The 23,639-nt window shown below is 51.2% G+C and overlaps 1 protein-coding gene across 3 annotated transcripts in view; it reads left to right on the top strand.

Annotated features, from left to right (window-relative positions):
• The window catches only part of DVL3 (dishevelled segment polarity protein 3), a 42,106-nt gene that overhangs the window by 8,882 nt on the left and 9,585 nt on the right, over nt 1-23,639 (top strand). For all 3 annotated transcript variants that reach the window (XM_024214297.2, XM_024214298.2, XM_026650093.1), the window contains exons 2-7: nt 16,455-16,524; nt 20,448-20,569; nt 21,311-21,417; nt 22,382-22,517; nt 22,823-22,916; nt 23,377-23,446. In XM_024214297.2, coding sequence (XP_024070065.1) covers nt 16,455-16,524; nt 20,448-20,569; nt 21,311-21,417; nt 22,382-22,517; nt 22,823-22,916; nt 23,377-23,446 — 599 coding nt within the window. The remainder of the gene's footprint in view (nt 1-16,454; nt 16,525-20,447; nt 20,570-21,310; nt 21,418-22,381; nt 22,518-22,822; nt 22,917-23,376; nt 23,447-23,639) is intronic.

Genomic DNA, 23,639 nt, shown 5'->3' with positions numbered 1-23,639 from the left:
TGGAATGAGAGAATTGGTTCGATCCTGCTGATCCTTCACCTCCCCTGCCCCTGAGCTAGCCTTGGCTGCATCCAGTGTAAACATGCAAGAGAACACAGCAGTGTCCTGGGCCAGGGCATTGCTTTTACCTGACTCTCTGTGAAAGCCCCTGCAGGACAGCTGGGCTTGGGTGAGTTTGGTTTGTAGAATGCTGTGCAAGCTGCTGATGTGGACGTTGCCTGTGTGTTGCCCAGTCCTCTGTGCACACTGGATGCTGTTTGGGCTGCATGGAGGCTTATCTGATGGGGTGACAGCCAGAACCCTGTTTGGTGTTTCCGATTGATTCCCTCCTCTTTCCCCTCCCACCCTCTTGTTTGTTAGTTGGAGGCTGCTTCCATGACCTTTGCTATCTGGCTGGTGGTTTTCTGGAGTGTTTGTAGCGGGGTGGGTCTGGCTGCAACATCATGTGATCCCAGCCCTCATGGCTTGTTGTTCAGATGGAACACGTGAACCCCATCATTTCATTGGGGAGGGGGAGGTGTTAAACAAGACTTTGTTGGAAGCATAGTACAGTTTTCAGATCAATTTTCCCCAACACATTTTTGGGGCACTTGGAGCCGGATCTGATTTGGGGGGGTTGGGCCAATCTCTCAGCGATTTTGTCTCCATAGCAAAACCTTCCACTCCCTCTGACCACGTCTACAAGAGAGGTCCCAATTATTATTCTTGTTTCTAGCATGCGCCGGTGTGCTCTGTACTGTGTGCTCCATCCCTGCCTCAAAGGACTCTCAGGCTAAGCAGACAAGAGCTTTGGTGACTTGCAGACGTGACATATTGGCATCTTCCTGAGCTTCCTTCCTGCTGCTCTGAGGCTCTTGGTCTGGCTTTTCTCTCTCTCTCCAGCCTTGTGATGTTGTGACTGTGATAATTACAATGGGCCAGCGCCGCTAGGAACTAAGCTGCTCTGGTAGCTTTGGCAGGCACAGAGTTGGAGCCGGGCTCTTCTCCCCCTGGGGTCACTGGGCTCACAGTTGTACAGGCAGTATTGTTTGGAGTTGGAACAATTATGATTTTATATCAGTTACTTTTTAGATGGGGGGGGTATTCCCTAGGACTGCCCCATCGTGGGTCAAGTCTCCAGGGCAGTGGGAGCATCATTCAGTCAGTGTGTCATACCGGCTGGGCTTTGAGTTGGTTGTCCCCTGTCTGCTCTGCCTTGCTGGCCAAGATGTAAGTAAAACTACAATGAATTTCTGTAATATTGACTGAACTGGCAGAAAAGAATCAGGCTTGTTGGCCCTGGCGTTACAGGCTCCGAGCTGCACTTAAGCTTTAAATCCCTGGGAGGGAACAGGCTTCCTCATGCCCCCCAGGGTAGGGACATTGGCTTCCCCATAGAGAACAGCTGCTAGGAGAGAACTAGCAGCAGCCCTGTCTGGGAAAGTCTTTCCTCTCAGCTGACTTCTGGATTTGCCCTTGCAGTGCTGAGAAGAGCGTCTGCTGAATGACCTCCCTCTTTGTTGCCAGCTGTCTCAGTGGCTCATGGGGAGTGCTGGGTGTGAATGAGGCAGGCTGTGTCTGGGTTTCTCTATTCTCTGATGCCCAGCAGCTGCTGCCGTACACACTAGTCTACCTCAGAGATGAGTCTAAGGGCCAGTCAAACAGGATTGCATTCTGGGAGCTGTCTCACAGGCTTGGACTACAATGGAGAGGACGTTTGTGCTGAAAACGTAGGCCTAAGAGTCGAGTGCCCTAGATTTTGTTCTCAGCGTTGCCACCAATTTACTGACTTTGGCCAAGACATTTCCCTTTTGTGTGCCTTAGAGTTCCCCTCTATAACATAGGGGTAATACTGACCTACTTTATTGGGCTAGAGATTAGTGTTTGGAAAGTGCTTTAAGATCCTTGGCTGGGATGTGCTGAGAAAGGGCCAGGTCTTATTCTAGCCTCATGGGGTGAATTCCAGAGGGATTTATTGTACAGACAGGGTTCCTCCTGAGTTCTTACTAATGTGGGTATCCTAAGGACTTTGCTTGGAATTCTTTCCTAAACTGGCCCCTTGTGATGTGTCAGCTGTAAATCCAACCACTTCAGGCTCTGTAGTGAGTACCAGGGACTGGAGAGAGAGCACAGAAGCTAGCGATGAAAAAGGCCTGTGGGTGTGAGCTCATCTAGGCCTTGTCTTCTCTAGGGAAAGAAGTGTTTTATTTTTACCATTAATGTTTACCTCTGCCTGTTAACACGTGTTAAAACTGCAACTGCCTTGTCCATAACTTTACCATGTTAATTACTATCAGTGCTTAATTTGTAACGAAAGAGGTGCCGGGTCTCAAGCAATATTTTTACTTTCATAACTGATGTGTCAAGCATCAGTGCCGGGGCTACGAACTGCCAAGCCTAGAGGTGCAAATTAAGCCCTGGTTACTATCTGTTAGTAAAACCCACTTTTTTTCTTAGTGTGGATGCACCCCCAGTCTGGCTTGCAGACACTGGGGCAGTTTTATTCTTTAGTGCACTTTTTCTAGTGTTTTGCCCCAGTCTAGTTTTAAATGTCTGAAGCAGTTGGACTCCCATCTCTTTTCTAGGAAAATGATTTTCCCAGGCAGGTTTCTCTCCTGACAGAGTTCTTGCTGATCGCCTGTATTATTCCTTTTCTTAATAACCTCCTCTTTCTCCTGCCTACACTCCACTGGCTTCCCCTGAATAGCTTTCAGTGCCCAGGAGGCTAGTAGCAACTCACTGTACCTGTGACTCCAGAGTCCTGTGGGTAATCCATACGTGGGCAAACCAAACTGTTCGCTGTTGGGGATTCTTATGCTGTTTGGGAGGAGAGTATCTCATGCACCTGTCATACAATGAATCCTGCAGGGCAGCTTTTGGTCTACCCTTTTGTTTTCATTGCACAGTGTCCGATCATTAAATAGCTGGGGGTAATGTGCAAAATACTGCAATAAGTGTGACTTTGGTACTTGATGTGATTGTCAGTTTGGTGGCAAAACTTTGAGAGTGCAGAGAAGGTCACTAGGGTGCTAGTCATTGTGGTAGCTGACTCATCCTTGTGTTACTTAGATCTTCCCAACGCAACCTCTCTACTCTCACAAGTGAAATCAGACTAGGCCGGGAGATGCCTTCATTGTAGTATGGTAGAGGGACTTGCATTATAGATACATTTTCAGATACATACAACTTTCTCCCCTCTCTTGGATAAGATTTCTCATGTTAGTGGATCTGTTGCTGAACATAATTATCCACAATGGACCACTCTAGAGTGGTGTTGGGAAAGGTTTAACTAACCACTAGTGTAACCACTTTTCAACACTGCTACAGAACTCAGAATTCTGTTGTTTATTCACATAATAGCTGCAGCTTGGGTAGCAGCAGGGCAAGTCCTACCACCTTCCACTGTGTCTTCGCCCTGCTCTGGAGAGACCGCTACAGGATTGAGCCCTGGCAACCTAGATTCGCTGAGACTGCCAAGAGGAGGACCAATTCGTGCCAGTTGTGACCGTGATCCAAGAGAAGCAAAGGAGCCAAAGCAGAATGACTTTAATTTTGAGAACAGCCTGGGAAGGGCTGGGGCTGCTGGGACTTTCCCTGTCCTGCACATTTGGCTAAGCTGCTGCTTGGAGCAGTATGCCATCTCCTGGGGGGAGTGGTTGACTTGCCTCTGGTCAGGGTTAGTTTTGTTCTGTGACTTGCTCACTTTTTTTTTTGGTGGGGGGAGGGATAGCTCAGTGGTTTGAGCATTGGCCTGCTAAACCCAGGGTTGTGAGTTCAATCCTTGAGGGGGCCACTTAGGGATCTGGGGCAAAATCAGTACTTGGTCCTGCTAGTGAAGGCAGGGGGCTGAACTCGATGACCTTTCAAGGTCCCTTCCAGTTCTAGGAGATGGGATATCTCCATTAATTTATTTTATTTATTTTTATTTTGGGTCTCTGATTCAGTCCCAGCGCATCCTCTTTCTTACTAGGTAGGATCAGAGCATCTTTCTTTCTTTTCTTGTTCTTCCAGTTGCCAAAACCAGTGTTCCCTTCCTTTCTGTTGCGCTTCCCTGGACCCCAAGGTCTGGAGTTTGCTTGGCACTGGGAGTAGTGCAGAGGGCAGGACTAAACCAAGAGACTTTGATTTGTCTGGAAAATAATCTTTTTTATGGTGGCCCTGCTGAGAGGCCATGTCTGTCTTACAGCAGGTACATTGCTCTAGTGCGGGGCCCTGCCTCTGGGGAAGAGCCTGAGAAATGGCTGGATTTAGTATAAAATGCTCTTAAGATCTGTCCCATTCAGTATTCGTTCCAGGAATTTCTTGCAACTTCCTCCCAAACGTCTGTACTGGCCACTGTTGGAGATAGGAGACCAGGCTAGCCGGTCCAGTGCTCTGGTCTGTCTGTTCCTATTCTGCATGCCTCCTCCCACGGTAGACAGGTGTATTTCTGTAACTGTCTCCTTGCAGGTTGATCATTCCAGCCGCACTGTTTTTGTTAAAAGCAACAGAGAGTCCTGTGGCACCTTTAAGACTAACCGATGTATTGGAGCATAAGCTTTCGTGGGTGAATGCCCACTTCGTCGGATGCATGTTTTTGTTGCTTTTCTCTGAATTCTTTCCAGTTTGCTGACATTTGTCTGGTGGGCACACTCTACTAGGCGTGTGATTTCCTCCTTCCCTGCTTGGCTCTGGTGCAGAGGAGTTGTCCAGTAATTGCTCCAGCTGTGGTTGGAAATAGTTTTCAAGCTGGCTCTCGCTCTCCTCCCCTGCATCTGAGCTCTGTAGGGAATTGGTGTAACTGCTCGCCCTCCCTTCCCCCAGAAGGTATGCTGGGATGTAGAGTCCAGGATCCATGACTATCCATTTGTTTCTTAAGCCATCCTCTGCAGCTGCCCTGGCCCTACTTTTGGAAAGGGATGCATCCACTTTGTGGGGTTCCTTCTGTCATTGTCTGGGGCTAATGCTTTGTCATACTATAAAAGGAGGTGATTTGGGGCTTGTTTTTGACTCCCCTGTTGGCTTTGCAGAGGCTGTCTGCGTGGGCACAGAGTGCCCCGGTCAGGAGAGAAGTTGCTGTTGATAGTCCCACAGGCCATCTGGAGACTTTGTGAGCCTGTGGAGAAAAGGGCACAGGATTCTGACTCTCCCCACAGCTGCCCCTCTCTCCCCTCTCTGTCCTTACAGGGCATTTCATTGGAAATGGGAGCAGGGTGTAGAAGGAACATAGCTGCTGATTTGAAGTGATGTTTTTGGGAAAGAGCCTGTGTGAAATTCGTGTGCTAGGGCTGAGAAACATGACTTGTTGTCCTTTAGATGCTGCTTCAAATGAAATAGCCATCAAGGCCCAAGAATGGAGCTTTGTAGTTGCTCCCACATGAGCAGAAGCCAGTGCTGTTTCCTTACTGTAGGAAGCGGAGGTGCCCCATCAGTGGGTGCACTGCCTGCCATTGTCCAGCCCAGCATCCCATATGGAGTCATCCTCAGCATGGCCTCAGAGGCGTATGGGTAGAACTCCCAACCTCACCCAGACTGCCCTTGCTTTACAAGCCCCTCTGGGCAGCTGCACTGTGGGAGGCCGTGGGGGCTGACGCTACTGGAATCTTCCGCCCTAGAGTCTGATTAGAAAGGTTGTGCCTTCTCCTTCATCCTGAGTGTCTCGTGTTTGGGTTTCCCCCTCCCCCCCTTCTACTGTTGGGGCAGTGAGAGGGCAGTATGCGATGGTCAGTGACAGTTTTCCCTCTAATTTTTCCCACGCATGTGCGCAAAGAATTTTGTTATGTGCACCAATATGGAGGTGATGTGTCACACATCACCTCTGTATTGGTGCATATAACAAAATTCATGTGGCAGTGGTGGGGCCGAGGGGTTCAGAATGTGTGAGGGGGCTCAGGGCTGGGGCAGAGGGTTGAGGTGCGGATGGTGAGGGCTCTGGCGTGGGGCTGAGGATGAGGGGTTTGGGATGCTGGCTGCCCCGGAGCTATGGCGGGGAGATAGGATTCCCGCCCAGCTCTCTCTCCCTGCATCAGCACCTGGACTGGGGGGGGAGAGGTGCCTCTCCCCACCTCGGCAGCTCCGGGGCTGGGGCCACGGGATAGGCACCTCTTCCCTGACTGCGGCAGATCTGTTGCTGGGCTGGGTTGGGCCTTGGGGAGGGACACCTCTCCAAGGGCTGGACTGGGTTGGGGCCGGGGGAGGGGCGCCTCTCTCCTGGCCACGGCAGGTCCGTGGCTGGGCTGGGGCCGGCGGGGAGAGGCACCTCTCTCTGCCGCAGCCCTGAGTGCCTGCGCGGCGCTAAATAGGCTGCTATGCGGCTGTGAAGCTTAGATGGAATTTAGGTCGGTGACATGAGGCCAGGGTGCAGTCAGAGGCAATTTTGTTGCCTCCCCCCGCCCCGGGCAGACCTGTTGTTAAACACAAACCAATTCTTCACATGGCGGTGGGGAATAAATCCAGTGAATATTCACCCTACTCCCAACAAATGTCTGCCCAGGACTCAGATGTGATTGGAGATGTCTGCCTGGTTTTGTGCCTTACCAGTTCCGCTCTGCGAGGAGGCCGCACTGTTGACTGGTCCAGGAATATGGGCTGAGAACAAAGGGGCTGTGCTGGGCCTGTTGTGCGGAGAGGCCAGGAGGAGGGGGTGCTGGTGAGCGAATTGTTTTGTGGTGACTCCCTTGTTCCCCAGGTGTGGAGGTTGAGTTGCTCAGATCCCCCCTTCTCCCTCCTTGCTCTCCCGCTGCGTTGATGCTTTTCCAGGAATGAGCTGTTCTGCTAACCCAGCACATTCCACAGCATCAGCGTTTTTTTGGCAGGAGTTTTGCCTGCTGTTAAGAAAGAGCTCGGGCTGGCTGGGCTTCTCTCCTCCAAAGGCCAAGGAAGAAGGGCCTCATCCCGCCTGCTACATTGCACATACAGGGGCTCGTTGGTCTTCTCATCCCTGTCTGCCACACTACACATGCTGGCAGTGGTGGGGGTCTCCGATGCCTTTGTTGCAGTGTCCCTCCACATCTGGGGGTGGGTGCGGGGGCTCTTTGCACCTCCTTGCTTTGATGTTTTCCTTGTTTCTCATTTTAACCCCTGTAAGGTCCCAGGCCCTGCAGGTGAGAACAGAGAGCGTGTTACATTCTCAGGCAGCCTGGAAAACAGTGACGTACTGGTAGAACTGCAGGGATTCCATCGAGAGCTCATTAACGAGATACTAAATAAGAATGTGAAGTACACCGGATTCGTTGTAACCACTGGGTTAGCTATTGCCATTGGCCCAGTAGCTCCTTCCTTCCATCTAACTGGCTAGTCCCTGCTTTTTCCTCCGCATTCCAGTGGGAGCTGAGCTCTGTTCTGCTTGGCACCATCAGATCATCAAGCTGGCAATTCCTGTTGGATAGTTAGTGGGTACGTTGGTGAGTTTCTTCTCTCGTCTATCAGCAAGTGTTGCAAGGGGAGTTGACGCCCAGGTACTACAGGGATGGGTGCTGTACAGTGTGCTTAATCCCTAGGTTCGTATCTTTGGTATTGCTGTGGCGTCTCCCAGCTGCTTGGATCCAATTGGAGCTGAGCAGTACTGTTGGCCAGGCCTTGTTGTTTTTGCTTGCCGGCCCCACCATTAAGATGAACCTTAAAAGCCACTTTGGATAGTGCTTAGCCCACCCTGAAATACATCCGTCTCCTTTCAGTTGCAGCTTCTCTGAGCCAGTTTTCCCTCAGCAGGAGCCCAGCTTTCAGTCCTGAGTGTGTTGCTATGTCTGATGGCTTGCCCAAGGTTTCCTGAATTTGTCTGTAGGGAGCTTTTTTACCCAGAGGCCCTTCATTCCTTCCCCCAGTGTGGTCCCTTTAGGCTTATCTGCTATCCTTGTGGTTGACCCTGTAGACTAGCTCATTCTGCCCCAATGAGTTGAAGCTGCTTGGATTACAGGAGTGGGGAGATGGGTTTATTTTTAGTTGGGGTGTTTCCTTTTGCCCCAGCCAGAGGGAATGAAAGTGGCTTTGAACCTTCAGAGGCCTGGAGAATGGCTCCTTTGATGGCTTCTCTAAACATTGTTGTGGGGGTGGATGCCAGTGGTGTCTGCTGGGCAGGGCAAAATTAATTAATGTGGAAATGCCTCTGTGTCTCCTGCAGTTTTCTCCCCAGCTTCCTGTGTCTGTTCAGACTGACAGGTCTGTGGAGCTGGTTTGCAGGGCAGCTCCTACAGTCAGTTGGTTACTCGGCAGCTCGCAGAGATCCAGGTGGGAGAGGCCACTGTGGGTCTTTGGCTTAATTTGATTTCTGGGCCTCATGCTTAGTTTAGTTGGTGCTAGACAGGCCTCTGAGGTCAGTTGGTTATTTCCAAATTCTGTTCCTTCCGCATCCCTGGGCTGGATCAACACTCAATCCTGGGTGGGTTGGGGTGGCATGGAAGTGGGTGCCCTCTTCACTGAGCACAAATCCAGCAGGAGCTGAATGTCTCTGCTAACTCCAGCTCTGGGACATAGGGCAGGAGCTGAATGTCTCTGCCAACTCCAGCTTTGGGACATAGGGCCTGAGCTGGTTTCTTTTCCAGTCATTGAAAGGGCCTTTCTAAGGCTTGAGTGTCTAGGGCAGAGAAATCATAACAGGAACCATCTTCTTATTGTGTGTACGGTGCCTAGTTCGGTGGGGCCCCGATCCCTAACCAGGACCTTTACACAGTATAATAATAGGTGCCTTGACAAGGCCTCATGACTGCAGTGATGTGGAGCGGGCCAAAGGAGCTCGTTAGGAGCAGGGAACTATAAAGAACCTGTCCAACAGTGACAAAGGAACAGTGAGTGACCAAGGCTTCATTGAAGTGCTCAGCCCCTTAGGCTGGGGAGAATTTCACGCCCCCGTTGCCTGTTCTCAGTTTGAAGGAGTCATGGCCCTGAGTAGCCTTGCTGGAAAAAAATTCTGCATGACTGATTCCTTAGATTCCAAGGTCACAAGGGACCATTGTGATCATCTAGTTGTGATCACCTGTATAAAACAGGCCACAGAACTTCCCCACAGTAATTCCTTTTTAATACAGCATATCCGAGAGGGCGTGGGAGGGAAGCTGTTACAGTTGGGTATGCGCATGTTCAGTCTTTTGCTCCTTCACTGACTCCATTACTTCCCTTACCAATAGGAGCACCAGGTGGTGAGACTGTTAAGTTGTCAGGCCAAAAATGGCAGGGCCTGGTTGATGTGCTTTAGTTCCTGGGTGTGGCTTTCCCTGCTGCCTCTGTGAGCAAGCAGTGAAACAAAACGTGCTCTCTGAAGACTCCTTGTAAAGTTCACTTTGACTTATGCAGGAGAACAGATCACAGGTGCCTGCTATGGCACTGTTATTGTAGGGTCCCAGTTTAGCAGTTCAGTTGCTTTACAATCCTTGCTTCCCAAAAACCTCAAACGAAGGCAATTGTGTGATGAAGTTCTCAGCAGCCCATTGGGACCAGGTGATGGAGACACTAGAGGACGGCCGGGGTACAGTATACCGCCTTCTGAGAGGGAAGGCTCAAGGGAGCTGGAGTGCAGTTGAGTCTGTAAGCTCCTCGTGCGATGAAATTGGAATGCTGAGGAAGATATTGCTCGTGGGGGCTTGGGAAAGGAGTTTGAAGGGGAGGTGACAATCTCATCTTGTGCTCCTAGAGCCCTTCTCACCCCAGCATGCCTTACAGACTTAGTGCATGTGCATCTCCCAGCCATAAAATGTAGTTTAGTTGGAGGTTGTCTCAGTTACTTAAGTGGAAGACCCTTCAGAGAGAATGTTGCTCTTTCAAGGAATACAAATGTTACCTGAAAATGCAGTCAGTCAACAAAACATCCTTGTCTCTGTGCTGGTCCCTTCCATCCCATACAGCATCATGCACCTGCTGATGCACATGGGGTGAAGACGTGTTGATGGAGTTTTTGATTGACTCTGGGAAGCCCCTGGTTTATGACTGCAGACTTCTCAAATCCCCTAAGCCTATCTGATGCACATAGTTTGCCCCTGGAGATGAGGGCTTCTGTATCTGACACACAAGTGTGATCGCTGGCATGCAAGCGCCCTGATTTGGGATCCAGCCTTTCAGAGGGTGATAACCCACGTACAACAGCGTTATGTCTGGGCTTGATCTCTGAGGACATTTCATGTTTGAAATGCTGTCTTTTTTCAGGAATTGCCCTACATAATTGTCCTCATTAGGTGATCTCTTCTGGTAAAGAGATGTCACAGCCTGTTTCTTTTTGGCAACAGCATTTGGCCTTGCAGAAGAAACTGCGGAGGATTTATCTGTAGTGATAAGGGCTGCAATATTTTGGTATAAATGCACAATTACTCTAGTTATTCAGCACCATTAACCTGCATGGTGGTTGAGAGACAAGACGTGGTTCCTGCCCTAAAGAGCCTATGCTATAGATTCATAGATTCATAGATTCTAGGACTGGAAGGGACCTCGAGAGGTCATCGAGTCCAGTCCCCTGCTGTGTGGAGAGCTAAATCACATTTCAGTTTTTTTTAGTCACTGAAGCATGCGGTGGTGGTGTTAAAGGACAGGATCGTCTCCTGGTTTTCGGTTGTTCGGTGAGTTTTCATATTGAGGCAGAGCTAATGTTATGTGGAGGATCTAAGCTGTGCACCTTTCTGATGTTTGGGGTTTTGTAATGTAAGGTTGGGCTCAATGTTGAGTTCTTGCCTTTCTGATGTTTGAGAAAATGCCACTGTTCTGTGAGGGGTTTTTCCTTAAACTAAATTAAGCTTTTTGCCTAAGAATTTCCTTACATTTAAAAAAACCAAAAACTCTCTGATCTCTGAAGTTTTTCCTGATCTTCAGCCTGAAACTGCCATTGCTGAATTGAATCTCCGAGCTCCCTGCCTTACTCTGAGGAATTCCTTTCCATCCTTGGTATTTACATGCCTCAGCTGCTTGGTGATCGAATTATTGCCCCCTCTTCCCTTCTCAACCTCTTCCCCACCCCCCAAACTATGCGGATTTTGGATTTCTGATCTCTTCCCCAGTAAGTGAGTCCCCATGTGCTCTTGATCATTTCTGTGGCTTTTCTCTGAACTTCCTTCAGTTTGTCATTATCGTTCTGATAGTGAGGCTTCAGAAGTGAACACGATTCTGGATGGGGTCATCCCAGAGATGCTCTGGAGGGAGTCTATCCCCTTTGTACCCCAGGATAGTGCTGCATACTCAGCTCAAAACTGCATATCCAGAGCTAGCTACTCTCACCCCCAGGCTTCTCAAATGCTTCGGGGTTTCTCCTTCCCACTGAATCTCTCTCTCTCTCTCTCTCTCTCTCTCTTTTGCCAGATGTATTAGCTTCCCTGCGCATCCCCCGTAGCCAGTGGGCCCTGTCTAGGAGAGCCCTGGGCTGGAGTGACTCCCATAGCTCCCTCATAGCCAGCACTGCTGTGCCAGCGGGAGGCGCTGCAGGGAAATGGGAGAGGCTAAGACTCAAGCAGCTGCGTTCAAGGCTAACTGGAAGTGGCTCTGGAGCCCAGGGGCTCCATCAGGGACACAGGCCAGCAGTCTCCAAGTATGTGTTTGATTTCAGCTGCCTCTGCCCCATTCCTGCTACTTTCCCCTCACCCCCATCCATCCTGCTGTAATATATGAAATCCCCTGTGCTTGTGAGCCTGGGGTTGGGTCTCTCTGGAGGACACTCTGCACTCCTCTCATCCATGGAGCCAGCCTCTCTGCCCCAAAGCTACTAGCCTGCAGGAAATTCCCTGCTTGGTCACCTCTGCCGGTGGAGGGCGCAGCCTGGAGGCTGGTGTTGGGGAGGAGCAGTTGGCTCTGCTGGAGGGAGAAGGCTGCAGGAGGGTAAGGGTCTGATGAGGGCCTGAGCTGGATTCCTCGCCTCCCTCTCCTCACAGGCTGCCTCTGCCCCTCCCCCACCGGCATGGGAGCAGATGTGCTGCTTGTGTGAGCGTCTCAGCAGACAACTGTTTCACGAATACCCAGCAAACCCAACCCTGGCTCCTGCGGCCGTGGAAGTGTCCCCCCTCCCCCAGCCCGGCTCCATGTACAATCCGCCTCCATGTCACTGGGGGATGGAGCCTGAATCATCCGCCCACTCACCCTGCCTCCCCCGACCCCTCCTCCTTCCCGCAGGTCCCTTTGTTGGAAAATGCAGCACAGAGGAGGGAGGCAGTGTGAGGAACACTGCCCAGGGGCCAGGCCCTGTGTGCAGTTTGCGTGTGGCGTGCTGCTCTGCCCACGGCTGCTGCGCTCCAAGTGCCTATGGGTCAGATTGAGGCAGTGAGTGCAAATTGCTGCAGGAAGGCAATGCAATGCACTCTCATAGCCCACTGAGGGCCAGGGTATCTTCAGTCCTCTCACACCTGGGTCTGAGCTGCCACACCACGTAGGTTGCTCTTTGGGGATGATATGGAGGGATGGTGGCCTGTGAAGAATACAGATCCTATCTGGAGCCGTTTCTCAGCCTTATTAACTGCTGGGCTCATTAATCTCAGTGGGTTGCAGAGCCATTGCAGTCTGCTCTGTGTCATGTGGCCTATGCCACGCTCCGTTGGGCAGGGTTAGGGCTGCCCAGTAATAGCTAGCAGTTCTCCTCGGACGGGAGAGGATATCCTTTCTCAGCATGCTCCAGAGCTACCCAAACCTAGTGGGTCTGTTAAACCCTTGCAGGTGTGAGGCCAGCCTGCCTTGTGCACAGCAAACCAGGGGTAGTCCTCCTGGGATCCGCCTTGGCCTGGCAGCCTGCTGGGCTCCACAGGGCTGCCACTTTCAGTCTCACCTGGTGCTTTGGGAACCCTGGGGGAAGAACCCCACCAGCTGAGGATTCGTCCCCGGGAGGTATGTGGCCCTGTTCCTCTCCATGGGCTTCCTCCAGGGTTGTCCTGTGCCACCTATCGAGAACAGATGTGGCATTATGCAATTGGGGGGCTCCCCAGCTCAGGTGTGACTGACCTGGGGTAGCGTGAGGTATAGAGGGGAAGAGGATCTTAGCTCAGGATTGAGAGGCATCAGCAGATCTATGGAGTGGAGAGGCTAGGGCTAGAATAGCATGGAGAGCTGTGCAGACAGGCGTCAGCAGAACTGGGAGGGGTTCTTGCTCAGCATGTGTCTGACTAGCTCACTGCTATCAGGCTTTCCTCTGGGGAGTCTAAATCTGTATTCATTGCACACTGGAATCCTGGTGGTAAACACATGATAAATAATGCAACATGCATGCTAGGAGCAGGGTTATGGAGGGAAGTTAGAGGGGTAGATTGGGAGGCGCTTGTCCATGTACTATGGGGAAGAAATCTGCTCCCAGCACCAGTATGAATCCTGAAAGGCCTGTTCCTGTCCTGGAGCAACTGTGTTCCTTCCGTTTCTCTGTGGGAACATGGGGAGCAGATCCCTGGTGGGACATGCCATCTGAAATTGTGGGGTCTCCCCTATCACCCCGTGCAGCTGTTCAGTCCCTTCCTGGCTGTTGGTCACTTTGTCCCTGCCCGTGGGTAGCACTGCCCCCTTTGCCTGCATTTGGGGCTCTGTGCCCCTCAGGAAGCTGCAGACAGTACTGGGAACTGGCTCTGCCTGGATCTCTCTCTAGGAACTGGATGGAGTCCAGGCTGCCTGTGTCAGTCTGAGTGGATGTTAGTGCTGCCAGGCAAAAGGGGGGGGGGGTCGCGTTGGGGGAGCCTTCCAGCAAGTGAGACAGACTGGCCTGGGTTCTGAAAGAGACTGGTGTCTCCTCAGCAATGTGCCAGCATTTGACACTTGCTCTATGGAGCAGAGCCATGCTGATAGTGTCAGTGGAAAACTGCACAGACTACAGGAAGGAACATTAGGCTGGCAGAGTTTTAATCCTGGGTTTGCTGCTGCCTTGATGTGACCTTGGGTTGGCTACACCTTGGAGGAGGAAGGATTAATCTGCTCTGAGTGCTAAGTGTTCTTGCCCTCCTGGTCTGTGGATGTACCTTCCCTTGTACCCAAGGGATATTGCCTTCTGGGCAGTTGTGGAATTGAGATGCAGCATCTCAATTCCACTTCTCCCCCAGCCCCTTAGGCAACACTGTTTCTTTGCCTTGGGAAGAGATCATGACAATTGTGTGTTGACAACCAGTGGTGATCTTGAAATCTGTTTGCTTTCATTCGGTGACTCCTTTAATGGGAGCCTGTGGCACTGAATGGAGCAGCTCATATTGCTGGCAGGGTGGGGCAGAGCCTGTTCCCCAGATTTTGGCACGTAGCATTGTCCATTTACCTTTGGTTGATGCTTTAAGAGTGTAAATGCAGTTTGCTGCCCTAATTTCGGCAGTTATCTGAGCACCTATGCTCCCATGTCTCAGCGTGCTCTGCCTTGATCTAAGTGGCCAGGTTGCATTGCATGCTGGGATGATGGGTCACAGTCCAGGGAAGACAGCTGCATCCAGTTTTATTTTCTGTAAGTTAGAGGCAGCCCTTAGACACCTGGGGCTGACATGGTCCTTGTTTTGTGCCTTCCTGCTTGGCTGTAATAGTTACTTCCAGAGTGGAGTGATTGATTTAAATCACTAATCTGAATCATGATTTAAGTAAGCAAGCTGGAAACCCTGACTCAAGTTGAATCCTATTTTGCATTTGTACTTTTTAGTTCTTTTACTAAAGAAAGGTTCATTCTCATTGGTTGGTAGCTATTAAAACACATTGATTTGCAATGAAATATAGCCTTTTTACTAAATTATATATACTGTATGTATAATATCTATGCAGATATGCATTTATTTAAGCCATTGTATAACTTAATACTCAGAATCTAAATTTTTACATTTTTTATGATGTTAGAAAATGGTAAATGATACATTTCTTATTTACTAGATTAACTTTTTGTGTATGATTTGGGTCAAACTACATTTGGATGGAAATTGGAATGCAATTAAAAATGCTCATAACCAGCATTTTAAAATTGTTTTTATTAGCTGAATAAAATCACCTTAAATGTGCTGGATACATAAAGAAAAAAATGTAAGGTTATCAAAACATGTTTTGCATTTAAAACTGATTTGTTAAATGAAGGCAATATTCACTGTAGTTAACCAAGTGGCAGATAGTTTCTGGTCACTGTGAGCCAAACTTTCAAAGGGATGATTTAGTTGGGAATTGGTCCTGCTTTGAGCAGGGGGTTGGACTAGATGACCTCCTGAGGTCCCTTCCAACACTGATATTCTATGATTCTATGATAAGTGTTTTTCAGATAGGTGCCATTTTATTTCATCTAAATTAATACATGGGCCAAAGGTGTTGTCATAACCCAGTCACTGTCCAACATTAAACAGTGTTAACCAAGGTCTGGGGTTTGGCATACAGAGACCTCAGAGACCATGGCGAACACACCAGTACAACTTCTTTTAACCTTTTATTAAAGAAACGGAAAAGAAGGGAAACCAATTACAGCATTTGTAATGTAAAGTATTAAGTAAGGCTTTCATTGTAACACCATTTCCTGCTCCCTTTCTCTTCAGTGGGATTTTGAAATCAATGAGAGTTGAATCAATGGGAATTAGGCACCTACCCTGCTTAGGTGCTTTTAAAAATCCACCTAGGTACCTCTCTGCATCTTTAGGTCCCTAATTACCTTTGAAACTCTGCCCTTGTGACCCTCAGGATTTTAGTCATAGAGTGGAAGAGGAAAACAAGCTTTCCTGCTTTTTCAACTCTTAATCAGTTTGTCAACTTTGATGAACCAAGCCAAATGAAGCAAATATTCTCTGCCCTTGCTAGCTAAACTGGAATCAACAATAATGGCTTTTCCGTACAACAGAAACCGGAAGTACTTACATTTGGAAAAATGAAGATAGCAGCATTGGCTCCATTGCAAATATTGTAAATGATACGGATACTTAATGCATGGCATGTACATGGCATTGTGACATCTTTAAAAAGCTTGAGTGGACCTCAGAAGATAAAGATGTTTTCCCCTGAGTCTGTCTGTAATTCAAAAAACCAGCACCCTTTAACTCTTCAAAATTTGAGGAGGGCTCCTTGCAGCATATTATTTTTTATTTATTTTAAATGATTATCATTGATCATAGTGATGTTAGGCCTTAACATAGCTGGTCATAATTTCAAATGTATTTTTAATTTTTTTTAAAGTGCATTTAATTTAAATTTAAAAAATCCAATTTTCAAATGATTTAACTTACCGACTTTTATGCGCCCTGGTTACTTCCCTCCACTGGTTTCTCTCCAGGCATCCCCCTCCTCCCCCTGTTCTCTGGGCTCTGTTGAGATTGCTGGGCAGCTGGAGTCTGTACTGCCTCCAGGGCTTTCCCCACCCCATCAAACCTGCGATTGGCCATTTTTCTGAAGTTGCAGTGTGGCCTTCTGCTGCCAACGCCATGGGGCATCAGAAATGACACTGCAGCCCAGCGTGGGTGCTTCTGTGAACAGCAGGAGTTCCTTGTCCCCTCTCATCTCCTCCTGCCCCATGACCAAACTGATGTCTGATCTGATGGCTCAACCCAGAGGCTGCCTTCTGTGACCTTAACCATAGGCTTTGAGCCTTGTTGCTAACCTGTTCCATCTCTTTTTTTCCACAGGGTCGTGAAGGAAGAAATCTCGGATGATAATGCCAAGCTTCCCTGTTTCAATGGCCGGGTGGTGTCCTGGGTAAGCAGGCCTCTTGGCTGGATGTCTGTCTGTCTGTCTCTACGTCAGACTACACAAGCGGTTCTGAAAATCACCATTCCCATTGTACAGTGCCAGGTAAAGGAGTGGGACAGCTGTGCTTTGTAATGAAGAGGCACTAACTGTAGAAGGAATTGAAGCCATGCTGAGCTCCTGAGTGTCTGGGCTGAGGGTACCACTTCCCATCCTAGTCCTGAACACTGCGTTCCTCACACCCACTAGGAGACAGTCCTGGGGATACAATAGTTAAGAATGTGTATCAAGCCTTTTTGTAACTGCTTCCTAGTGTAGCTGCTGCTTGGAGCGCTGCTCTTGGCCTGCCTAGGGTAACCAGTGTGCCCCGACACCAGGGTCAGCTTTCCAAGTTCCACCACAGATGACTGTAGCAAAGGGTTTTAAGTGCTGGAGAAGAGGACTGGATTTGACTGTCGTGAAGACTGAAGGTACTGCCTGGGCAGCCACAGGCAAGCTTCTCCCTCCATCCCACACCAGGCACATGCTCTCTCCCTTGCCCTGGAGGGGACCCCATCTTGGGATACGAGGGGAGTTCGGTCTCCATGGCCCACTGAGCCCTTGCCCTCTGCTGAGGCTACAGATGATGCTAGTTGGGATGTGGGTATCTGCCTACTAGGAATTAAACTGAAATCCAACAGCTCATTTCCCAGGGGCCACTGAGCGGTCCTCAAATGGAAGCCACCATCAGGCACTAGCGACCTGGGCCGGATGAGAGCTGATGCCTCCCAGTGCAGATAAATTACACACAGTCCCTGCCTCAAGGAGCTTACCATTTACTGTCAGACAAGGGGCAACGAAACGGCAGTGGTGGTGGTAGGACAGTTGGGAAGAAGGATGGGGAGCAGTAAGGTTAGGGTAATATGAGACCAGCCAGTTGGGTGTCCAGGGCATGCTACATGCATTATCCCTGCTATGAGTATGTCTGAAAAAGGCATCCATGTCACTGGGGTTGAATCCTTTGTTTGTGTGTGCAGGGAATGGGGGCCTCTCTGCCGGCTCAGACACACAAACAGTTGGCCTTTTTTTAGTTGTTGCCAAACAGTTTGCAGTTCTCCCTCTAGTGGCTTGCTGGGCACCTGCACTGCGCAGAGCTTGTCCAATTCTCATCCCTCTCCGGTATTTATTGCAGCTGCATCTGTCTGCTCTGCTCTTCCCTTTCCCAGTTGCCTTTGTTCTTATGTGCTCGGTCAGTGGAGCCCGGAGGCTGCGAGCCCTCTGCTCCCCAACTCAGTTTCTTTGCCATACTTCTAAATGTGGCTTGTATGTGTGCACAGCATCTGGCTTCCCCTCCTGCACCCTGACGGATTCAGGGCCTGTGGCTGAGCAGAATCATATCATGGGTATAACGCAGTTTGGTCCGATCTACCTATACAGAACCAGTCTGTGTTCTCAGTGCTCCAGGCAGGTTAGCAACTGATACTGCTGTAGATGGGGCCTGAGTTAATTGGACTCCTTGTGGGGCGGTCAGACACCTGGAGTTAGCAGTGGCTTTCAGCCCTTGCGTGTTGTGGGCAGTAGCACTCGGCTTCCTCTGGGCGCAGCTGACATTCCGACGCCCCCCTTCCCCCCCAAGATTCCCCATCAGTTGGTGGCTTTGGGAGCTGTGTGGTCTCTTCTGCTGCTGCCAGACAGGCTGGAGTGAGGCTATTTCAGGAATCTAGTGCTAATTTTAGCAGGGGGGATTGAGTCTGAAGCCTTCACGGCAGCTAAAGAGGCAGGGAAACTGCAGGAGTGTTAGGAAGCAGTGACAGACCCTCGCCCAACAGGGGAGGGGGAATTCCAGCCTGGTGCTGTTAGATTACTGCCTGGATCCAGCCCCCTGTGTGTCTGTCTAGTTATTTCTCTGGCCCCATTCCCACAGCATCTAAATGGAGAGGGCCATGGGTGCCCTTTTCAGAACCTGTCCTCTGACGCTTCTCTTGTACTGGCAAGAGCCCACCACACAGCAGAACCAATCCCGCTTTCCTGAGCCTCCCAGCCTCTCACCCCACCTTCCTTTGCAACAAGGTTTTTGCTTGCCTGGGGGCTCATTGGAGCCAGGACTTTGTTCACGTCTCTGAATAACTGCAGTGCCCTCCGCTGACAGAAAGCAGAGCTGCAGGTGGATTTTCCCCAGCTGCATCAGGAAAGAGAGGATATGATGGTATCAGAGAAAGCAAAGCACAGTTAGTTGCCAGCCAAGTCCCTCCTCTTCCACCTCTGGTGATCTTTCCGGCACTGTGCTCTCCAGAGCTCTGTCTACCTGCAGTGGAGCATAAGTAGAAGAACTGGGGCCCAGGTGGTCCAAGCAAGTAAGATCAGGGCCTGCCTTTGCTAGGCCTAGTACCTCTCGCCTCCAGCTCTCTTGTCGTTCTTGCTCAGCCTGTCTCCAGACTTGCACCAGCTCCTGTTCTAGGGCCAGCGCTGCACTGGGCCAAGACTGAGGGACAGTGTCAGAATCCTCTCCTTGGGCCTGGAGAGAACTCACTGCCAATCCCCTTGCTCTCCAGCGCAGGGGACATGCCATGTAGGAAACATGTTTGGGGCAGCCAAGCCCAGCAATGAAAGGGGAAACAGTGGAAGGGTATTTATTTATTGTTTGTATTGCTGTAGTGCCTAGGAGCCCTAGTTGTGGACCAGGACCCCAGGGTGCTAGGCGCTGTACAAACACAGAACAGACCGACAGTCCCTGCCCTGAAGATCGTACAGTCTAAATAGAGCAGACAGAGGAAGCATTAGAACACATAAGCAGAGTGAACAGTGTGATGGCAGCAAACGGCATGTTAGTTCTATGATTTGTTTTTTCTTTTCTTGATTGGTTTAGTTTGGGGGGGATCAGCTAAAGGGAAGTGAGCGGGGACATTGAAGGGATGGGGAAGGAGAGAGAGAGAGGAGACAAGAGGGTAGGAGGAGAGATGCTGAGGTGAAAACTGAGGAAAGGGGGAAGGTTGGAGCAAACAGCCAGTCAGCACAGGGCAGGGAAAGTCCAGTGAAAACTGTAGACAGTTCTCCAAGGAACCAGTGGTCCCTGCTTTGGCTGCTTCTGCCCCTCCCGGCTGGCTCCTCTTTGTAGCTTGCTCCCTAGCCTACATGGCTTTGGTTTCTCTGTCTCGGAGGCTATTGATCAGCCCTCGTAGGAAAGTGACTTCTGATCACTACTCTCCTAGGCTGCATTTGATTTACTGACGTAGGTCCCCACCTCTCCTACAGACCAAGTTTGGGAATCATGCTTAAATGTGGTGCCAGCTAAACCACTTTCAAACACAACTTGGCAGCAGTGTGGAGGGATATATCCAGTTTAGAAACTACCTCAGCTGGAGCCATCTTCGAACAGCTCCATAACTTGTCTAGATCATTCTGTCCTTTCCCCAATCCTCCTGAGCCACCCAGTTCTCCCTGCCTGGGGTATGCTGGCGTTGGTGCCTTGGTGATAGGCACTGTATCCTATTCTCTGAGCCTGGGCTCAGGCGGTGGGTGGTTGTTTACAATAGTGCCCAGAGGCCCCAGTCCAGATTGCGGCCTCACTGTGTTTGATGCTGTCCCAAAACACGTACAATCTAGGTTACTTCATGGCCAGTCTAACACAATGTTGTGCAGAGCACAAAGCCCTGGTGCTTAGTTTCTGCTCTGGGCAAGGCACTTCACAGGGCAGGTTACAGGCCGTGCCCACATCCCCTGGTCTGACTGAGGTTGTGGGTTTGCAGAGTACTTGGAAAAGTCAGGATGGAAAGCACATTGGGGTCTGCTCCAGGGTTGGGCACAGCCCAGCCCTCTTCCTCCACCAGCTCCTAGGGGCTGGAAATATGGAAGCCCCAGTTGCTCCTGGGGCCAGTGTAGTTGTAAATGTCCCTCATGCTGAGGCTCCCACCCTGTTCCTGAGCCACTTCGTTCCCTTTCTCTCCTCTCTCCAGCTGGTGTCTGCAGAGGGGTCGCACTCAGATGGGGGATCTGTCTGTGCTGATAACCAGCCGGAGCTGCCGCCCTCCATGGAGCGTACCGGGGGCATTGGGGACTCCAGGCCTCCCTCCTTCCAGTAAGTCATGTTGAGACGCATCTCAGTGGGCTTCCCGAGGGCAGGCTGTCAAGTGAGCTCTGAGCTGGGAGTGGCCACGTGATCCCATTCCTCACAAGCCAAGATGGGGAGAGTGATGGAAGGGTAGGGGCTAACCAGCATGGTAGGGATGCAAGCTGGCAGAATGGGGCTGGGAATGGAGTGCTAGGACAGGGTCCCTTGGGTGGTGGAGCTGGGACTGGAGTAACGAGCACTAGGACTGGAATTCTTTGATCGTTTGACAAGCAGGACATGGTGCAAGCAGCAAGAAGACCCCCACCACCTGCTGCTGTGGCTTTGATCTCCCCTTGCCCATCACACATGACAGGTTTCCATCTTCCTTTTCTTTTAACAATGGTGCCAGCATATTTCACTGAGGGCTTGGCAGGGAGTGGGGAAACTGCTCCCTGAACTGCCTTGCCTCCCAGCTCCATCCCCGTGTGGGACTCCGATTGCACCCCCACTCCCCTGTCCCGTGCTGAGGCTGTGTGCATCCCAAGCCCCACATGTCCCAATCCCACACTAGAAAGAGAGGGGTGGAAGCTGTCACCTAGTGGCCCCGGTATGCCCCTTCAGAAGTGAGTGGCTAACAGGAAATACGACTTGAGAAGTGCAGCGTAGCTGGCGTATGTCAGAGCAGGGAATGCCGGGAGGTGAGCGGGGGACCCTTCATGTCCTTGGGGAACCACTGAGTTCTCTGTTGGATGTGTCACCCTTCTGCAGCCCCAACACTGGGGGGAGTCGGGAGAACCTGGATAACGAGACGGAGACAGATTCAGTGGTTTCATCGCAGAGGGAGAGACTTCGCCGGAAAGATGGGCCTGAGCATGGTGAGCCCCGATGAGCTGACTGGAGCCTCTGAGGGGCATAGCTGGGGCGCAGGGAGGGAGCTGCTCCAGGCATGAAGAGCTGTGTCCACAGTGCCCTGCGGAGCTTGTGCGCTGACTCCTGCTGTGCAATGAGGGCAGCAGTGAGGGTAAATCCCCCAGCACGAGCAGCAGGATCCCAAGGATGTGACAGCCTTGTACCACTACCGTGAGCTAGCCCCGGATCCTAGTGTACCCATGTGTCATCTCAAGTGTTGGACATGAGTCTCTGGGGGGCAGGAGGGGCAGAACACCCTAGATACCACAGGGGGCAGGGACTGTCCCCCAGAGGGAAAGGCACCTCTCCATTGCTGCACTTGGGGAGAGGCTGTTTCCCAGCACCTACAGGCAGGACATGTCTACAAGGGGCAGCGCTGCAGAAGGTCCGGGGCCCACAGGCACCTGTGTTGGGCTCTAACCCCTCCCAGGGATTGGTCCTGCTTTGAGCAGGGGGTTGGACTAGAACCTCCTGAGGTCCCTTCCAACCCTGATAGTCTATGATTCAGTGAAAGGCTGAGATGGAGGAAAGAGTGGTTCCCAGCCCGGGCTGGCACTGCACTGCACTCTCTGCCCACGGCCTGGCACCTCTCACCCGGAGGGACCATCTCTGAGTAACCTTCCCAACTCTGTAGGGATCGTTGTGGCTTCAACCCTTGCTCCCAGTGGCTCCCCTTCCCCTTCCCCATTATCTAAAGAGTCAGGGAAGTTGTAACCCTGAAGAGATGGGGAATGGTCAAAGTATGGCTCATGCCACAATGGGGTGTTTGATGGCCAGGTTCCTCCCCTTGGAATTCCTTTTGAGCCCCAAGTTTCCCCCTTGTGAAGCGCTGAGCCCACCTGGTGCTCCTGCAGGAGACCAGGATGCAGCTCTGCCCCAATGGTATCTCCCTGCATCTCCCAGGAGTGCTGACTTCTCTCTCCCCCCCAGCACCCAGAGTGAATGGGACGGCAAAAGGAGAGCGGCGCCGAGACCTAGGCGGGTACGAGAGCTCTTCCACTCTCATGAGCAGCGAATTGGAGACCACCAGCTTCTTCGACTCGGATGAGGATGACTCCACCAGCAGGTAGGAGAGCGTGAGGCCTGGGGGAACATGGGCACCTCTCTCACTCTTAATGCCAAGGAGATGCCAAATCGGAATACCTCAGCCCCATCCTTCAGGGCTCTTCCCTCAGCTAGTGGCCCTCAATCCCGACCAGCAGCCCCCTCTGCTATTACAGTCTTCTGCTCCCCACACAGCTTTGTTGCTGCCCCCAGTCCTGGCCCGCAGCGTTCTCTCACTCTGCTCCTCCTTTGTGGCTGTCTTGCTGACAGACCCATCTTCTCTTGACCCTCGTGGGCAGTGGAGCTGACTGTCTCCTTTGCCGGCAGGTTTAGCAGCTCGACAGAACAGAGCAGCGCCTCCCGCCTGATGAGAAGGCACAAGCGACGCCGGCGGAAACAGAAGGCCCCACGCATTGAGCGGGTACATCTCTTGGGCAGGCAATTGAAAAGCTGGGGCTGGGCTTTCTGGTGCCTGCGGCATACCCCTCCCCACTCCCATGTGGGGGCTAGGCTTCACCCTGGCCCCCAGGAACTCAGCTGGTGGAATCTCCAGTCACTACAAACAGGGCCCAGGTGCTGAGAATCTGCTGGTGAAAGTACCACAAACCCTTCTGGGTCAGTGCTGCTGCTAGGACCAAAGGCCTTTCTTGTCACAGTGGGAGTGTGTGGGGTGCAGCCCCCAGTCCATTTGTGGAGCTTCCTGCATTGACTGGGGTGGGGTCAGAGGTGGGAGCGTGGGGACAGCACTACAGGGAATAGAAGGGACAGTGGGGAGCATAGGAACAGTATATGGGGGGCAGCAGAGAGCAGTGAGAACTGGCAGGGACTGTGCTTGGGCCAGGGAGCAGGGGGACGTCTCATTGTGCCTCATTGTGTTGCAGTCGTCGTCCTTCAGCAGCATCACGGACTCAACTATGTCTCTGAACATCATCACAGTCACTCTAAACATGGGTGAGTGAGAGACTCTTTCTGTTTGGGCCCGAGGCTCTCCCGAGCTCCAGGAGTGAGATCAGGAGGGGCAGCAGGGGAGCAGGGAGATGGAGGAGGCGGGAGGTAATGAAGGGAGAGGGTCCCCTGGGGAAACTGACTGGTCCTGAAGCATTAATCCCCTTAAAGATTTGCCAGTTTGCAAGAATGTGGTTGG

Source organism: Terrapene carolina, unplaced genomic scaffold (assembly GCF_002925995.2).
Source record: "Terrapene carolina triunguis isolate 2854851 unplaced genomic scaffold, T_m_triunguis-2.0 Scaffold88, whole genome shotgun sequence".
In the NCBI taxonomy this organism is placed as follows: Eukaryota; Metazoa; Chordata; order Testudines; family Emydidae; genus Terrapene; species Terrapene triunguis.
This window is presented reverse-complemented; position numbering and strand designations above follow the sequence as displayed.